Raw genomic sequence first — 19,915 nt, 5'->3', positions numbered from 1 at the left:
CAAACATTCAAAACTCTAAATGAGGTACAAAGCTACCGCGCGGAATCAGTAACAAGCAGCTAAATTCAAATAAATAGTTATTTTGGGACACCCACATCAAAGCTTACACGTCAAAAATTATGAAGTAAAATTAGATGATATTTAAAAAATGATTAATACATAACTTACGTATGATTCGGCTGAAATGCTGGACTGCTTTGAACCGCACGCTTCTTGACATCAACAATACACTGGTAAAAGAGATTAGGGAGTTAGCTTGGTAGCACATCACATATTAAATGAAAAATATAAGTTATTCGATTATGAAAATGATTGACACTTACCTGTGACTCAGCAGAAACAAGTGGATTGATATGGCGCAATGCCACCCTTTCAGGAACCCCCACAGTTGAAGTCTCAATTTGCCATACGCTCCGTGTTTATTATGCGCACGCGCCAACAAGAAACGCACGCTTTAACGCAAAACATTTACATTTTCATATAAGTTAAAAAAACATTTTTAGTATTGTACAGTTTTCAACATTGAAGCAACATATTTGTTGAATAAACTAAGTATTATTTCTGAGCATTTCAAATAAAAATATTTTAGTTCTGTTTACTTTTTATATTTTATTTAGATAACTTTTAGTAAGTTGGTTTTTTACAGTGTGTAAATTCCTTCCTTGGACATCCAATAATATGACATCCAGCAAGAAGAAGTGGTAGCTCAGTGATTAAGCTCTTGGTTTCTGATTAGATGGTCATAAGTTTAAATTCCACTTTCACTAAACTGCCACTGTTTAGTCCTTGAGCAAGGCCCTTAACAATCAAATGTTTAGATATATAAGATAATTAGAAGGTTTTATTGTATAAATCCGTCTGCCACATGTATATCAATTAAAATTGATACAATATTGACTGTGTATATGAAGTGCTTGAGAATTATTAAATGTTCAGTTTCATCCCATACATTAACCTCAGTCTCTACACTGAACATTTTTCTTAAAGTGTCATAAAATGAATGTCGATTATATCAGTCCAATTTAAGAAAACTACACCTCCAATTACGTATGAGTGGTTTAAATTCTGCTGCTTGGCTGGAAAATACAGCAGGAGTGTAGATGGTTGGTATGTGAACATCTGGGGTCACTTGATTTTCTAGTTTTAGCTTGTAGGACCAAAGGGTAATCAACTATTTTTACCACATCAGCAATTTTATACAATACCAAAATAAACACTTTTACTCTCATTCTCGCTCTTCATCTTTGTGCCATTGTGTTATTTTCTCATGATTGTCAGTAGTCCAGTGTTTGTGTATTTCATTTCATATAATAACAGCTCGTAACATTTATTTTAATGTAACAGGTACAGAAAGTGTTCTGTTAAAACATGTGTACTGATTGTTATAATTCTCACAAAATGGTTTTTCATATATCTGGTGTACCTGCCTGAATGAGCACCTTTCCCCTTTAATTGCTGTGATGTCATCATGAGCCTACATAATTTCCTGTTTTGTCTCCTCCTCTTCCTCTTGGCATTGTTAATGCATAGAAGAGGTGGGTTATTTTTGGCTCCTGCTAATCCTCATTAATCTTTATTTTAATTGTTGCTTTTATGTCTATATCTTTATTGCAAATTATGTGTATTATGTTATTTTACTTACCTGTGTGGTTATTTCTGTCATTTTGCCCAATTTAGGTTATATTTGTGTCTTTGGCTATATGTGGAGATGAAAAGCACATGGTAATTAAATCTACATCACATTTGTTTTATAGAGCAAAATAAGGGTGATTGTACTCAGAGGCTGCTTTTATTTCTTTTACATCAGATAAAAGCCAGTGAAACCGCCGCCTGTTGTCCCGTGTCTGTCTCCACTACACTACACAACGCAGAAAAGTGATTTTATAACTGGTGTCGCGAGCCACCGGTTACATTAACACACTATTTTAATTGGAGCCCAAACACCAGGGGGTAAAGAATCCTGTTGATAAGATTCTGTTTATTATTGTTATAAAGCTAAAGTTGTTTTGTTGGTGCGATGATAGAAAAGATTTAAACTTGGAGCTGAGTGTTCCATAGATTAAAATTACTGTGAGAATAACAGATACTTAATTAAACAACAAAAAAATATGTTTTCTGAAAACCAGTGTAGATTGTCAGATGTGTCAGGTTTAAAGAGGAAATGAATCAGAAACTGAGAGCAGTTTACATAACTAGACAACTGAGTGATTCTGTTTCTCCCAGAATAGAGCAGAACTTTCACCAGATGTTCAACTTCCTTCAGCCAAACTCAGTGAAGCACAACACACAGCACTGAATCTCCAGCTAAACACACTCTCTCATCACACTGATAATGACTATTAACTCGAATAAAAGAACACACAATGTCCAAAATGAAGCTTTATTTCAGCAGAGCAAAACTACAGGAAGAGCAACAGGACAGTGAAGAGAGGAAAGACAGAAATGTCAGCATTGTGTAGAATTGAAACTCGATTGTAGATGGATGTGTGAGCAGCTCAGTGTTCAATTCTATCTTGGAGCTGTTGGTCTTAACACTGGCTCTTTCTGAACGTGAGCGGATGATGGACACCACCATGGGAGACGGTACAGACAAACTCCTCCCCCTTTTCCCAGAGTTCTTTGCTGAGGGTCAGGGTGCTGCTGCGTGTGTAACCGTCCTTCTTGTGTTCTTCTGGGCTGGTCAGAACCCCGTCCTTCACCTCTGAGCCGTCCACCGTCCAGCTCACCAGCGCCCCCTGTGGAGAGTAGGCAGACAGCAGGCAGAGCAGCGAGGCCGATCTGTCAGACGGCTGCAGAGAGGAGGGAGGGAGCAGAGACACGGAGGGCTTCACCGTGGGACCGGCTGGAGACCACAAACACACAATAAACACACATTTACACACAGTTACACAACATTTACTCATTACTGCTTATTCACATTACTGCAGTTCAGTAGAACTTCTCAGCAGGAGAACATTTACTAGTTCCTCGTTATATTGTGGAGAGACTCGGACTTTGATCAGATTTCTTCTGGGAGTGTTTTCCAGTCCTCCTAAGTTGTTGTGTTACTTTGACATGTAGTCCTACAGAAAAATCACTACACTGATGATGTAAATACACTGATATTCCACAGAACAGGGCTGGAAAATGCAACATCACACCTTCCCTTTGAGTTTCCTGATACCAAGATTTCCTCTATTACAATCCCACATCTGGCAAAAAGGCTGAGATCAGTTCAGTGATGGAAATCAGCACATCACACCACATCCACCTTTCTACACACTGTTTCTCTTTGTTTGGAGATTCAAACTCAGTACATCAGTACAATGATAGAAGACTAACAGGCACAGGATGAAGTTTTATACCATGTCCTTCACAGCACACAATATGACCTTCAGAAGCTGTGAATGTAAAAGTGCCGTGTTTTCTGAGGAACAAACTGCACACTTCTTCAGCTAACAGCTAAATTCTGATTTCTTCTTTCTTTTAGCTTTGTTTCATTTCACTCAAACTGTGTCTCAGTATCAAACAATTATTTATTTCTAAATGATAAATTCATCAAAATATATAATCAAACAAATCAACTTAAAATAAAATAATTTTACAGGTAACAAAGTTTATATAAAGAAGAGAAACTTACTGATGATCAGTTTGGTTCCTCCACCGAAAATCCACCACAGTGATACATTCTAATGAAACTGTCGTACAAAAACCTCTGTTACACTACAGTGACCACACACACACACACACACACACACACACACACACACACACACACACACACACACACACACACACACACACTTTGCATTAGCAGCTCATGCTTCAGTGCTCTGAGAGAGTTTATAGCTCTGTGACTTTAACACTTCATGACTGAAAGCTGCTGCTCAGCGACTTCACCCACAGCAACCATGAGATTCATCATCATCTTCATCTGCACACTGGCCCTCTGTACTCGAGGTAGGATTTTACTTAACATCTATTTATTTAAGGTAACATTTAGAAATGATGTTACACATATTCTTCTTCATATCCTCCTTATTTTTCAGGATCCCAAAGTCAGGCCATTGTGACTCAGAGTCCTGCAGTGAAATCAGTTTCTCCAGGAGATTCGCTTACCATCAGCTGTAAAACTAATATTGCTGTTGATAACGACTGTGCCAGCAGCCATGACTGTTTGTATTGGTATCATCAACAATCTGGAGAACCTCCCAAACTCCTGATCCGTTTAGCTAACACAAGAGCATCAGGAGTTCCAGATCGTTTCAGTGGCAGTGGATCTGGAACTGATTTCACTCTGACCATCAGTGGAGTCCAGACTGAAGACGTTGGAGATTATTACTGTCTAACGGATCATTACAACACATTCAAATCCTCATCATTCACACAGTGTTAGAGCATCGTACAAAAACCTCAGTAAGCGTGGCAGCTGCAGCTGCTAATAGAGATGAAATCGCACAACGCCTCAACACACACACACACACACACACACACACACACACACACACACACACACACACACACACACACACACACACACACACATTATTCAAACCCACTTTTTGAACTGTTAGGCTCCTTGACATATCAGGACGTCTTTAGATGTTTGATAATAAAATTCTGCATTCAATTGAACTTGGAAACCCAAAACCTGTTCCAGCATGGTGATGCTCCTGTGCACAAAGTGAGCTCCTTGAAGATCTGGTTTACATGCTTTGGAGAGGAAGATCTTGCTGCTATAGAGCTCTAAACTCATTCCTACTGAACATCTTTGGGATGAATGTGAACGCTGACTGCACCCCAAGTCTCCTAAGCTACATCAGAACCTACCTTTCATACTACCTTTGTGTCTGATGAACACAAATGTCCACAATCACACTCCAAAATCTACAGAAACATCTTCCCAAAAGAGTGGAGGGAATTGGAAGTGCAAATTGTGCAAATGTGGTGCTCAATAATCACAAACGATACTTATGATAAGGTGACCCAATACGTTTAGAAATACAGTGTGATATATATATATATAAGTGTAAATATTGTCCAGTTAGGTAAGAAGAAAATTGTGAAAATGGGTGATATTGCAGTAGTGGTGAAAAAGTCCAGTATAAAAAGATGCTATGGGAGGGTGTTTAGAATCTTTATGGTTGCTGAGGAAAAGCTTTTTTAGAGTCTGGTAGTCCATGATTTGATCAGTCTGTATCGTCTACCAGAAGAAGCCAGTTTCCTGACACAGAACAAGTACAGGTCCTGGAGGAAAGCAGGTTGGTCCAGATGACACAGTCTGCTGACCTCACTAGTCTCTAAAGTCGACACTTGTTCAGTTTGGTTGCAGAGCTGAAACAGACAGTGATTGTTGTAGACTAGTTTCTGGTGGTTGAGGACCTTTTCTCTTTCTCTTACCTCCTTCTCCATCTAATGAAATATTACCTGCAATATGTGCAATAATTACATCTGCAAATTATACTAACTTTCTTTTCGGCTTCTCCCGTTAGGGGGCGCCACAGCGGATCCTCCGCACGTTTGATTTGGCACATGTTTTACGCTGGATGCCCTTCCTAACGCAACCCTCCCCAATTTATCCGGGCTTGGGACCGGCACTAAGAGTGGCTGGGGATGGTTCCCTGACCGGGAATCGAACCCGGGTCGCAGCGGTGGGAGCACTGCATCTTAACCACTAGACCACCAGGGGACCATACATGTGCAAATTATACAATACGTGCAATACCACCTGTGCAAAATACTACCTGCAATGTGTACTTCTTTTTCTTCTCTTATTGTATTTATATATTTATACATTGTACTGTGTATATACTGTATATTATAGTATGTGTATATTTTTTTTATATATATTTGCATTTATTTTTTTATTTCTTTCCTTTGCTGCCGTAACAAAAGAAATTTTCCCACTGTGGGATGAATAAAGGTATATCTTATCTTATTTTATAACCGAGAATAGTAATATATAGTATTACTCTGGGTTAAGAAACTCCTGCAATACAGAGGAGCATAAAGTTCCTATGAATTTTAAATAATGGTCCCAAATCTTAAAGAAGGTATTTGTAAAAGAGTGTGACATGTAAAAAAAAGTATTCATTAGAAATGACATCTATAATAATATTGTGCCAAACCTTTTTTGTTGGTGCAGTTTCCTTAATACAGAACAACAAGACATTTTTCCTCACTGCCAAGGTCAGTACATTGAATAACCTCCTACGCATGATAATGGAAATACGAGTATCTGGGAGGCCAAGAAGGACTCTATAAGTTGATTTAGACCAAAAACAGTGGAGAAGGGTACCATTCTCAGATTTGCAACAGGTTGGAGATACATGGCGACTCATCTTACTTTTAAGAACAGGTATTATGTGTGTACGATGTAGGATCAGAAACTCAGTAGATTTATTTTGATTACAGACAGATATCTCTGTTATAAATATCTGACAGATAGACACTGAGAACTGCCATGCGACAAAACAATAAACTTTCTAATCTGAGGAGATCTCTTTAATCTGAGGAGATGATCTTGTAAATCTGAGTAGAGAAAGCTGTTCAGCTGCCCTCTCACCCATCCTTTAACCCCCCCCCCCCCCCCCCTTCCTTCCTGGGGAGATGGCCGGGTCATGGAAAGGTAAAGTTCCCTGAATTCAAGCTACTATACTTGCATACTGAAATAATTACATTTTGCCAATGTATGAATTTCACCTTCCCATGTCTGGTATAATTTTAATGATCTCAGTGTAATTAAAAATATGATCTCAGCCCCATATCAGTAAAACAGACCAAAAATAAAGATTTCAGTTTGGGAAAATTGTGTCCTACTGATGTGAGGGTTGTCCCCGGAGACAATCTTTATCAGGTGTTGGTTTTACACTAGGTGATATTTGGTCTTTAGGTCACCTCTTGTCCCAAGAAAGGTTTTGCAAAGCTTTCATTACTAAAACACTCAGGGTAGCAGGGTAGATTACACGGGGGACGCGGGGGACATGTCCCACGCACTTTTTATAAAAAGTAAATTCGTCCCCCTCACTTTTTTAGTGGAGAGTGTGTGTTCATGACATGTTGAGGTTTTAATTGGAACAATGTATATAAATGCAGAGTGATTTAAAATTCAAAGAGACAAGATAGTCTATACATGACGTTCACGTATCCATGGCAATCAGCCACTCACTAGTCACCTCATCATCATGCGCCCTATAGTACTGTAGCTCGAGTCGCATCCGCGGTCCCGCACACGATCCAACATTCGGTTGCGATGAGCTTAAAAAGGGAAAAAAACACTTCACTCATTTTTTACAAAAAAGACAAGCATTGTAATTTGCATATGGTATCCGAATTGTGTTGCAAAATGTTTAGTAACTCTGCCTGCTGCTCTTGTTGTATTTCTTTCTTTCTTTCTGTTTTATAATCATATATAATCATAAAGCAAAAAAAATATGATTAAAAATAAAACAATTACACAAGGGTTAACTGAAAAAAAATAAACAGGTAACATTTCGTCCCCCTCACTTTTGAAATGATGGCCACGCCCCTGCAGGGAAGCATTCTGTAGTCAGAACTTCCCACACAGTCTCTGTGTGTCTCTATCACCAGGTACAGTGACTAAAAATTCTTTTTTTTAAACAGTATTGCAAAATTATTTGGTTTAATGCTGATCATGTTGTGTAACTTTTTTCTATTATTTATTTTAGATTTAACATTTGTGTATTGATTATTGCCTGGCTAATAAATGTAAAATTCTTGATAATTTTAATTTTCCTCCAGTTCCAGCTTTTTACAAAACCGGTCTGATCCTCTCCAACAATGTGATGGAGCACCTTTTCTAAACGCATGGCTAATATTTTAGAAAGCAACTTTTGGTTAGAGTTTAGTAGGGCTATTAACCTATAGGAGGCACAGTATTCAGGGCATTTCCCTTTTTTAAGAATTAAGGAAATATTTGCTTCTCTACATATGGCAAAAGAAGACTAAATTAAAAGAATGGTTAAACATAGACAACAAAGGAAAATGTCATTAAAGGATTTATAAAACTCGCACCCTAATCCGTCTGGCTCTGGGGCCTTCCCTGAGGGCATAGATGTTTAGGCAAGCAGTGCTTTCTCTCTAGAGATAGGGGCATGTAATTTCTGAGCCTCTGTGGCCCTAGGGAGTTTTGGAGTGTTGAGTTAAATGCATGCATATGAGTTGGGGCATTATCTGGCTGCTCAGATTTGTATAGATTTGAATAAAACAAGGAAACTACTTTATTAATGGTTCTATTCTTCAATAGCCTCCTGCAATTAGAATCTATAATTAAAGCAATATTCTGTGAGTCAGCCCTCTTTTTGGCCAAATTGGCAAGATATTTATTAGGTTTGTTCCAATATTCATATAATTTCTGCTTAGCAAATTGAAGAGAATTTTGTGAGGCTTGTATTAGCAGAGTGTAAGAGGGGATTTGAAATATAATGTTTCTCAAGGTTGGCTAATTTAGATTCAAGAATTTGTAGTTCTTTTGATCTATTAAATGCCACAAAGGACATAATTAAACCTAGGCTTCACATGTCTCCCACAGGATAGCGGGACTATTAGTAGAGGGTGAGTTGATTGAATGAAATGCCTTAGTAAAGTATGATAGGAAATGTTCATCTTTCAGCAGGGGGGGTGAAATCTCCAGCATCGTGACAGCACCCTATTTTCAGAAAGCGAGTAAGCCAGACACACAGAAGAATGATCTGATATAATAATATTACCTATTGTACATGACAACACTAGAGACAATTTTGGGAAGGAATGAAAAAATATTCATATTTTAAAATTACTTTTGGGGGGCACAGAAAAAAAGGTAAACTCCAACTCCGTGGAGTGGAGCATCAGAATACCCCATATCCGGACATATGGAAGTAAGTAAGTTTTGAGAGTGTGAGAGTACCGAGTGGAAGTATATAAAAAGAAGGATTGAAATTGCAATTGAAATCTGTGCCCACAAAAGAGCTCTCAGAGGCCAATTCAGTAAATTCTGCAAATGTCTTAGATAGGAAATCAGTGTAACAACACCCCTGTTGTGACCCTGATTTCCTATCTAAGGCAATAAATATTCATAAATGTAACAGCATTGCCCAAGAGAACATCCTTTACAATCACATTATGACCCTTTTTTATCCTTTACACAGTTCAGAGGTCTAAAAATAAGCTTTTTATAAACCAGGATGGCCACGCCCCTGCTGAATGTAGAGTATCTTCTTCTTCTTCTTCTTCTTCTTTCAGCTTCTCCCATTAGGGGTCTCCACAGCAGATCATCCGTCTCCATGCCCCACTGTCCTCTACATCTGCCTCTTTCAACCCAACTACCTACATGTCTTCCCTCACCACATCCATAAACCTCCTCCTTGGCCTTCCTCTTTTCCTCCTTCCTGGTAGCTCCATCCTCAGCATTCTCTTACTGATATACCCCATGTCCCTCCTCTGCACATGTCCAAACCATCTCAATCTCACCTCCCTCACCTTGTCTCCAAAACCTCCTACATGTGCTGTCCCTCTAATAAACTCATTTCTAATCCTGTCCATCCTCATAAATCCCAACAAAAACCTCAACATCTTCAGCTCTGCTACCTCCAGCTCCACCTCCTGTCTTTTACTCAATGCCACTGTCTCTAATCCATACAACATCTCAGGTCTCACCACAGTCCTATAAACTTTCCCTTTCACTCTCACAGCTACTCTTCTATCACAAATCACTCCTGCTATCACTCTTCTCCACCCACTCCACCCTGCCTGCACTCTTTTCTTCACTTCTCTAACACACTCTCCATTACTTTACACTGCTGACCCCAGGTACCTGAACTCCTCCACCTTCCCCACCTCTTCTCCCTGCAACCGCACCCCTCCACTGCCCTCCCTCTCATTCACACACATGTACTCTGTCTTACTCCTACTGACTTTCATTCCCCTTCTCTCCAGCGTGTACCTCCACCTCTCCAGGATCTTCTCAACCTGCTCCCTACTCTCACCACAAATCACAATATTATCCGCAAACATTATAGTCCACAGAGACTCCTGTCTGACCTTGTCCATCAACCTGTCCATCACCACCACTGCAAAAAGGAAAGGGCTCAAATTCGATCCTTGATGCAGTTCAACCTCCACCTTGAACCAGTCTGTCGTTCCTACTGCACACTTCACTGCTGTCACACTGTCCTCATACATGTCCTGCACCACCCTCACATACTTCTCTGACACACCTGACTTCCTTATACAATACCACAACTCCTCTTTCCACCCTAGATTGCGTGGTCCGGTAGTGCTGGGTTCAGCCATGTCTCTGTGAAGCAGAGAAGGTTGCAGTCCCAAATGTCCCTCTGGAACTTGACCCTTGCCCTGAGGTCGTCAAGCTTGTTTTCTAGGGACTGGACGTTGGTTAACAGGATAATAGATATGGGAGCGCGGTGTGCGTGTGCCCTCAGCCTGTTCCTGACATTTCCCTCACGGACGCTGGTATGGGTCGTGTCCTTTGTTCTTCCTCAGGATCTCGCTCGGCCAGCATGGGTCCGGGTTTAAAAACGGCGAAAAGTGAGTAGATTGTACACCAATAGATATAAGAGTGGTTCTGTCATATCTAATGATGACCATCATGTATAAATAGAATGATAACTATGGAAATAAATATATAAAATAAACAAATAAAGACAAAGCGTTGCCGGAGAAGTCGAGATGGCAGCCGACGTTATCGGCGCCATCGCATACTTCCACATAGCCATCCTCCCCGCTTACAGAAGGTTCCAATGGTTTGCTTTCGGGGGTGAAGCTTACCAATATCAGGTCCTCCCGTTTGGCCTAGCGCTCTCACCTTGTACCTTCACAAAGTGCATGGATGCGGGCTAATCTCGTTCCCTCAGTTACATACGTAACCTAGAGACGTTGTATTCATTGTGTGAAGAAAGTTGTATTAATTTGAGCATTATATTTAGAGAGAGCTGTAAAACCATGAAGATTTCTTTAATAAATAATCGAGGTTGCCACAATCACAGCAGGTCCAACTCAATCAGCTTTTTCATTAAAAAACTGTTAGTTTCTGTAGCTTCATGGGTCTTGTTAGAGGATGTCAGTCATGAGATTACAAAAACATCTAGTGGTAAAGAAGGGTAATAATTCAAGATCTAGAGCAGATCTGGAGGGATCATGGATATGGAGTGTTTGGTGAACTGGTATATTTGTATGCTGTCGTCTCCTCACTCTCACACGTTCACTCAGGTTTGTTGATGGTGGTGTGGTGGGTCGTCTCTTATCCCAGAGATCCCTCATGTCGGTGTTACCTTCTGGTTCTCTCTTTTAGTTATGCTGCCATAGCGAGTCTTGAGTCCAAACTGCACAGTGACTTTAACTCTCATACAACAATAAGGACACTTAATAATCCATATCCTCTCTCTCTCTCTCTCTCTCTCTCTCTCTCTTGGTCTATTTAAACATGCTCCTGAGGTTACAGTGACCACTGTTCCTGCCCCTGTTCCCTCCTCGGATCTTCCCACTTTGTCCTGGTCTGTCTCTGGATAGTGTTCTCTTCGATTGGAGGCGACTCTGTGCAGCTGAGGACGGTTTCTCATACGGATTTCTGGAAATCCATGAAATAATGAAGTAAGAAGAGTAACTCTGAGGATTTAGATTTGGACTGTAGTTAATATCTACAGTCTGCTACACTGACTCAGGACTACAGTTTGCTCTGATCTCCATCACTGCACCTCAACATCGTTTATCTGTAATAAATGGACATTCGGTGGCACCCAGATGAGGATGAGGTTCCCTCTTGAGTCTGGTTCCTCTCAAGGTTTCTTCCTTCTGCATCTCAGGGAGTTTTTCCTTCACCACAGTCTCCACCGACTTGTTCATCAGAGACAAACTTACACTTATAAAGAACATCTTTATTTTTATCTCCACATTATTTGTGGAAAAAAAGACATTAGCATAAAATCAGTTTCAGAGTAATTTGAAATTATAAATTATTATATACTCAAACCAGAGTTCAGTTCTGACTTCAGTTTGAAATGGATGTAGGAGAGCAGAACTGAGCAGCAGTTAGTGGAGATCAGTGAACTGAGAGTAAGATTTCCATGGTCACGGCCGAGTGATTCTGTTTCTCCCAGAATAGAGCAGAACTTTCACCAGATGTTCAACTTCCTTCAGCCAAACTCAGTGAAGCACAACACACAGCACTGAATCTCCAGCTAAACACACTCTCTCATCACACTGATAATGACTATTAACTCGAATAAAAGAACACACAATGTCCAAAATGAAGCTTTATTTCAGCAGAGCAAAACTACAGGAAGAGCAACAGGACAGTGAAGAGAGGAAAGACAGAAATGTCAGCATTGTGTAGAATTGAAACTCGATTGTAGATGGATGTGTGAGCAGCTCAGTGTTCAATTCTATCTTGGAGCTGTTGGTCTTAACACTGGCTCTTTCTGAACGTGAGCGGATGATGGACACCACCATGGGAGACGGTACAGACAAACTCCTCCCCCTTTTCCCAGAGTTCTTTGCTGAGGGTCAGGGTGCTGCTGCGTGTGTAACCGTCCTTCTTGTGTTCTTCTGGGCTGGTCAGAACCCCGTCCTTTACCTCTGAGCCGTCCACCGTCCAGCTCACCAGCGCCCCCTGTGGAGAGTAGGCAGACAGCAGGCAGAGCAGCGAGGCCGATCTGTCAGACGGCTGCAGAGTGGAGGGAGGGAGCAGAGACACGGAGGGCTTCACCGTGGGACCGGCTGGAGACCACAAACACACAATAAACACACATTTACACACAGTTACACAACATTTACTCATTACTGCTTATTCACATTACTGCAGTTCAGTAGAACTTCTCAGCAGGAGAACATTTACTCATTACTGCTTATTCAGAGTTCAGACTGGAACCATTAATGTGTGTTTAGTAATCAGTGCAGTGATCCACACTGTTCTCAAATCACTGCAGTTCAGTAGAAACATCTGGAAACTTCTACGACCTTCAGCAGCATCTATAAACTCTACCTATAGACATGAATACAGTTCCTAACTCTAAATGAACAGAGACACATGGGGGAACTACAAGTTAGAAGCAGCTTTAGTGAAGAAACATCAGTCCATTTGGTTTAAATTTCACTAAGAAACAAAGAGAACATGTGGAAGCCATCAGCTTTAACTCCACACCATAATCCATCTTCTATCTGATTTAGTCTTCACCCAGTTCTATTCAGTAACTGCACCCAATAGTCCCACTGTATTCCAACACTCAAACACTCAGTGAGTTTATTCTGTAAATGTTCTGAACTCCAGTAGAGACAAAACTGGAAACTCTGCAGCAGCACTTCATTAAAATTAATCACTTTTTCTTCTTCTTTCGGCTGCTCCCATTAGGAGTTTCCACAGCGGATCATCTGTCTCCATACCAAACTGTCCTCTACATCTGCCTCTTTCACACCAACTACCTGCATGTCTTCCCTCACCACATTAATTAAAATTAATCACTAAATACTGAAATCAAAGTGACTTTAAAAAGCAGAAACAACTGGATTTATTCTGTCAATTTTATTAAATATAATTAACAAAAGGAACAAACAAATAAAAAATATATATTTTGCTATTTAAGATACAATTTATTACACAAAATGTTATAAAATGAATGATAAAAATAAGTTCAAAAATTTTCGTGAAGATAAATAAATTTGTCACTTACTTTTTACAATCAGTTTGGTTCCTCCACCGAAAGTGTACCACAGTGATACATTCTAATGAAACTGTCGTACAAAAACCTCTGTTACACTACAGTGACCACACACACACACACACACACACACACACACACACACACACACACACACACACACACACATTAGCAGCTCATGCTTCAGTGATCTGAGTGTCTTTATAACACTTCATGACTAAGTGCTGCTGCTCAGCAACTTCACCCACAACAACCATGAGTTTGATCATTATCCACATCATTGTTAATGTAGGGAACACATTTTTTCTTCTTTTTCAGGCTGTCCCTGCCGAGAGTGACGTGGGAGGAACCGCTGGAATGCCACTGACTGTTTCTTGGCCCCCTCAAAACCTTTTAGCGACCGTATTCACTGAGTCGCTGAATTGGCCAGTGAGCCCTAGAGGGGCATCCAGCAAAATGGCCTATCCGTGTCATACAGTTCTGAGAGATCTCAAAACTCTGGGCTTCTAGTAGTTCCTAAAATAGCAAAGTCCACTAAAGGTGGTAGAGCATTTTCACATTTAGCTCCTAAACTCTGGAATAGTCTTCCTGACAGTGTTTGGGGTTCAGACACACTCACCCAGTTTAAGTAAAACTGACCTTTGAGAGAGGAGTCTAGTTTACCAAACTGCACTTTTAATCATCTGAGTCTGGTACCAAGTTTTCTTGCTCATGTAATCTCAGTCTCCATCACACTGATATTTATTTCTACAGCATTTAGGAGTTAATAAGCAAAATCAGAGAGCAGTGGAAAGGAAGTGAGATTTCCATGGAGACGACTGAGTGATTCTGTTTCTCCCAGAATAGAGCAGAACTTTCACCAGATGTTCAACTTCCTTCAGACAAACTCAGTAAAGCACAACACACAGCACTGAATCACACACACACACATTAGCAGCTCATGCTTCAGTGCTCTGAGTGTCTTTATAACACTTCATGACTAAGTGCTGCTGCTCAGTTTAAGTGCAGATTAAAAACATATCTTTTTAACAAAGCCTACACATAACATACGTCTCACATCATAACCTTGTGCTCCAGAACATCTGATCACCTGCACATTATCAACTTGTGCTGTTAATATCATGAACAGCAGCTACGCTAATTCCTCTCCACTGCTTCTCTTTCTCTCCCCATCCTGAAACACCCTGAGGTTCCTCCAGCTCCAGTCACGTCCCACCTCATGATGATTACGGACCTTTGAAGAAGTAGATGCCGAACTCGCAAACATCCCGAACCATCTTGAGACGTACCAGTGCCAACTGGATCCCAGTACATGTGTGGAGTTTGACATTGGACCTCCTGGAGTGTTTAAAGGCTCTGGCATGGAGAAGCTGATGCTGGATCTGTGATGATCACAAATGCTGAGCTCATAAAACTAGGAGCTACTGACCATATAGACTGTATAAGACTGCAGAAAGAACATCACTTATAATCTTATACTCCAGTACTCATGTTAGTTCTCACTCTCCAGTGTTCTGTAGTGTTGAAAGATTTATGATCAAACTCTTGATGTCACCCAAATGAGGATGGGTTCCACTTTTGAGTCTGGTTCCTCTCAAGGTTTCTTCCTCATAACATCTAAGGGAGTTTTTCCTTGCCACAGTCGCCACGGCTGCTCATCAGGGACAAATTCACACCATTCACCTTCACTGTTGATTTGTGTAAAGCTGCTTTGAGACAATGTCTGTTATGAAAAGCGCAATAGAAATAAACTTGACTTGACTTGACTTGAGAGGGTGAGCCATAGGTGCCTTTTAGCAGATACAAAGGCAGCCATAGCCCGGTCTATTTAGTGGCCCTCAGAGCTAGGTCCACCGCACCGTGGAGCTTCTAGACCTCCTGGCCACCAGAGACGCCCCCCACGTCCAGCTCTCGCAGCAGATCAGCGTGATAGGCCTGCAATACTGCCATGTTGTGGTCCTTTGCCCAGGACCTGGACACCACAGTTTGCAGCTCTGGAAAGAAATCTAACCCCTGTCACGGAGGTTGTGATGTAGGATGCAAAAGGCACACATCAAGCTGGCTGGACGAGCAAGCTTTCTGCCGATTGGCCGGCCAGTCTATATCTAGTTTGGCTACAGCCAAAGTCACCAACTTCAATACCTCCTTGTAATAGATGAGTTTGCAGAACATACCACCCAAGCCCATCTCCAGAACCTCTGCCAGGTCAATCTGTGACCCCCAGGAACTAGCACATCCCTTCAACACCTCAGCAAAAGTACTTATAGTTATATAAAATCCACACTATATATATACACCCATATTCAGTAATATGTACATATTACTACACCTTCTGTATAACCTCATACCCTTATTTATTACACTGCCACTTGTAAATAAGCTATCTATGCACTTCTGGTTAGATGCTAACTGCATTTCATTGGCTCTGTACATGTTCCCTGCACAATGACAATAAAGTTGAATCTAATCTAATCTAATCTAAAAAGCGGGGCCAGAACCACTAAGGGCGGGGGCATCCTCTTCAAAGTTCCCACCGGGAGTGGAGCGTTTACATAGACATCTGCGCAGCCAGCTCCAGAGAGGGGGGAGTGAGCAGAGACACTGAGGGCTTCACTGTGGGACCAGCGGGAGACCACAAACACACATTGTGCCACATTGTAGTTGGAACACCTAGAAACTTATTTCAATTTCAGCAGCATCTATACATTCTCACAGATTGTGAGAGAGAGAGAATTTTGGATGGTGTGGAGGTGGTGAAGCAGGAAGTGGATAGGATTAGTAAGAAGGAAGTGAGAGCAGCGATTAAGAGGATGAAGAGTAAAAATTAGTTTGGACCAAATGACATAGAAACGTGGAAACACGTAGAAACGTGGAGATGTTTAGGAGAGATGCAGTGGAGTTTTTAACCAGATTGTTTAACAGGATTTTGGAAGGTAAGAAGATGCCTGAGGAATGGAGAAGGAGTGTGCTAGTACCGAACTTTAAGAATAGGGGAGATGTGCAGACCTGCAGTAACTACAGGGGAATTAAGTTGATCAGTCACACCATGAAGTTATGGGAAAGAGTAGTGGAAGCCAGGCTTAGAGAAGAGGAGACCATCTGTGAGCAACAGTATGGTTTCATGCCGAGGAAGAGCACCACAGATGCCTTATTTGCTTTGAGGATGTTGATGGAGAAGTATAGAGAAGGTCAGAAGGAGTTGCATTGTGTATTTGTGGATTTAGAGAACGTGTACGACAGGGTGCCGAGAGAGGAGTTGTGGTATTGTATGAGGAAGTCAGGTGTGTCAGAGAAGTATGTGAGGGTGGTGCAGGACATGTATGAGGACAGTGTGACAGGAGTGAAGTGTGCAGTAGGAACGACAGACTGGTTCAGGGTGAGGGTTGGACTGCATCAAGGATCGGCCCTGAGCCCTTTCCTGTTTGCAGTGGTGATGGACAGGTTGAAGGACGAGGTCAGACAGGAGTCTCCCTGGACTATGATGTTTGCGGATGATATTGTGATTTGTGGTGAGAGTAGGGAGCAGGTGGAGAAGAGCCTGGAGAGGTGGAGGTACACGCTGGAGAGAAGGGAAATGAAAGTCAGTAAGTGTAAGACAGAGTACATGTGTGTGAATGAGAGGGAGGGCAGTGGAGGGGTGCGGTTGCAGGGAGAAGAGGTGGAGAAGGTGGAGGAGTTCAGGTACCTGGGTTCAACAGTGTAAAGTAATGGAGAGTGTGTTAGAGAAGTGAAGAAAAGAGTGCAGGCACGGTGGAGTGGGTGGAGAAGAGTGATAGCAGGAGTGATTTGTGATAGAAGAGTATCTGTGAGAGTGCAAGGGAAAGTTTATAGGTCTGTGGTGAGACCTGAGATGTTGTATGGATTAGAGACAGTGGCATTAACAGGAAAAAGGACAGGAGGTGGAGCTGCAGTTAAAGATTTTGCATGTGCAGGTGAAGACGAGGGTGTATATGATATATACATGGTGTATGTCAGTATAGGAATGCTGAGGATGGAGCCACCGGGCAGGAGGAGAAGAGGAAGCCCAAGGAGGAGCTTTATGGATGTGGCGAGGGAAAAAATGCCGGTGGTTGGTTTGAAAGAGGCAGATGTGGAAGACAGAGTGATATGGAGATGGATGGAGCTCAGAGGCATGTGAATCTTTATTCAGAAAAAAATAAAAAAACTATTTTTTTTTTTGAGAAATTAACTACAAAAATAAGGAACACAAAGTAATGCTGGTGGGTAAAGACTCCACAAATCCAAATTTTCGCTCTGGAAAGAATAAAGAGACTGCTGCAAAGTTTTTCTGGTTTTACTTTACTTGTCTGTTTGTGTAATTTAAATGTTTGTTTTATTTTATATACTACTGACAACATTAATCCCAAATTCCAAATAAACATAGTCATTTAGAGCATTTATTTGCAGAAAGTGACAGAAGGTTGGGGATTTAAACCCCAGTATCAACAAGCTGTTACTCTACAACCCCTGAGCAAGACCTCTTCAACCTCCTTCACCCTCTGTACACCAGGGGCGCTGTGTCATGGCTCACCCTGCACTCTGAGCCCACATTCTGAACAAGCTGGGATATGTGAAGAAAATCATTTCGCTGTGCTATAATGCATATGTGACAAATAAAAGCTATTTTATTCTATTCAATTCTATTCTATTCAAATGAAGATCTGGAACTTGAACATGGCCCATTATAACAAAATGCTATTGAAATGAATGAGACATGATTTCTTAGAAAAACAGCTGCTATGAATTCTAATAAACATTTTTGTCCCAGTTTAACAGGATGTGGTTTTGTAGAAGCAGCACTAAATAAGGTCATATGGTTGTTTCGCCAGTGTTCAGTGTCATGTGATGTTTTACTTTCGGGTGACATTTTTATGTGATGGTACACATATTAAAAAACACAGACTCAGCATATAGTACATACCTGATAAATGACTGATCATTCTACACAGATGGTAGCCTTTATCTTAAAACATTTACATTTACATTTACATTTGTGGCATGTAGCAGACGCCCTTATCCAGAGCGACGTACAAAAGTGCTTTGAGTTTCTAGTAATGAATAAATCTACACTGTACACAAGATTACACACTTAATATAAATATAACTCATGAATTCTACAAACTTGGAATGTGGTAATTTAAGTGTTTCAGGAAGATGAAGGTCTTCAGTCGTAACTTGAAGATAATCAGGGACTCTGACGCTGTACGGACATCTAGGGGAAGTTCATTCCACCACCTCGGTGCCAGAACAGAGACGAGCCTTGAAGTGTACCTACCTCTCATTCTGAGAGAAGGTGGTACCAGTGGAGCAGTGCTGGAGGATCTCAGACAGCGTGGTAAAAATGAATTGAATTGAATTGAATTGAATCTGATACGTGCAGCTACTGGAAGCCAGTGAAGGGAGCGCAGCAGTGGAGTGGTGTGGGAGAACTTGAGCCGGTTGAACACAAGTCACACAGCTGCATTTTGGATTATTTGCAGTGGACGAATAGCGTTCAGGGGAAGATCTGCCAGCAGAGATTTGCAGTAGTCAAGTCTTGAAATGACAAGAGACTGAACAAGCACCTGGGCAGCCTGTGTGGACAGAAATGGTCGAATCCTTCGGATGTTGTAGAGAAGAAATCTACAAGAACGAGACACATTAGCGACATGTGGGAAGAAGGACAGTTTATTGTCCATAGTTACCCCAAGGTTACGAGCAGTGGCTAAAGGGGAGAGCAGAGAGTCATGAAGTGTTATTTGGAGATCTTGACCTGGAGATGAATCACCTGGGATGACCAGCAGTTCGGTTTTGCTGGGGTTGAGTTTTAGTTGGTGAGCACTCATCCATGAAGATATGTCTGACAAGCATGCTGAGATCCGAGCGGAAGCTGTGGTATCTGATGGAGGGAAAGAAAAGATTAGTTGAGTGTCACTCACACACACACACACACACACACACACACACACACACACACACACACACACACACACAACCATGTGAATATCAACTTTAATTTGTTCATGTGTAAATTAAGTTATATATAAATACACCTGATACACTTCCGTAAAGAAAAACAAATTCTAGAGACACAAAAGGAAAAGATCATGTGGGTGAGGTCATTTCCTCCTATAGCATTACTGTATATACATTGAGATCTGCAGGTGTACTCTGTCTTAGAAGCCACAAGGGAGGTGGTAGCTCAGTGGTTAAGGCTGTAACACTTCAGATGAGAAGGTTATTGGTTTAAATTCCAGCACCACCAAGCTGCCAATGCTGGGCCCTTG

General features: G+C 41.2%; 2 protein-coding genes and 1 long non-coding RNA gene across 6 annotated transcripts in view; 2 read left to right on the top strand and 1 right to left on the bottom strand.

Annotated features, from left to right (window-relative positions):
* LOC310728876 (cathepsin S-like) overlaps nt 1-19,915 on the top strand; it is a 53,050-nt gene that overhangs the window by 22,117 nt on the left and 11,018 nt on the right. The window contains exon 1 of one of the 2 annotated variants that reach the window (XM_083546733.1): nt 19,127-19,551. The exons of the other annotated variant lie outside the window; for it this stretch is intronic. Coding sequence (XP_083402859.1) covers nt 19,485-19,551 — 67 coding nt within the window. The 5' untranslated portion in view covers nt 19,127-19,484. Of the gene's footprint in view, nt 1-19,126; nt 19,552-19,915 lie in introns of those variants that run through there. 2 annotated transcript variants of the gene reach the window in all.
* LOC310728891 lies at nt 2,367-3,766 on the bottom strand. The gene is made up of 2 exons (XR_014534363.1): nt 3,620-3,766; nt 2,367-2,842 (listed from the first exon to the last, which is right to left on the bottom strand). It is a non-coding gene; the product is annotated as an uncharacterized lncRNA (long non-coding RNA).
* The window catches only part of LOC310728883 (immunoglobulin kappa light chain-like), a 134,681-nt gene continuing 118,584 nt past the window's right edge, over nt 3,819-19,915 (top strand). For 2 of the 3 annotated variants that reach the window (XM_083546746.1, XM_083546747.1), the window contains exons 1-2: nt 3,822-3,939; nt 4,029-4,359. In XM_083546746.1, coding sequence (XP_083402872.1) covers nt 3,849-3,939; nt 4,029-4,359 — 422 coding nt within the window. In that variant the 5' untranslated portion in view covers nt 3,822-3,848. Of the gene's footprint in view, nt 3,940-4,028; nt 4,360-19,915 lie in introns of all 3 variants that reach the window. The other variant, XM_083546745.1, reaches the window with a different exon arrangement.

Source organism: Silurus aristotelis (assembly GCF_946808225.1).
Source record: "Silurus aristotelis genome assembly, chromosome: 7".
Taxonomy (NCBI): Eukaryota; Metazoa; Chordata; class Actinopteri; order Siluriformes; family Siluridae; genus Silurus; species Silurus aristotelis.
Note: the sequence above shows the minus strand (reverse complement) of the source record. Positions and strands in the feature narration are given on the sequence as shown.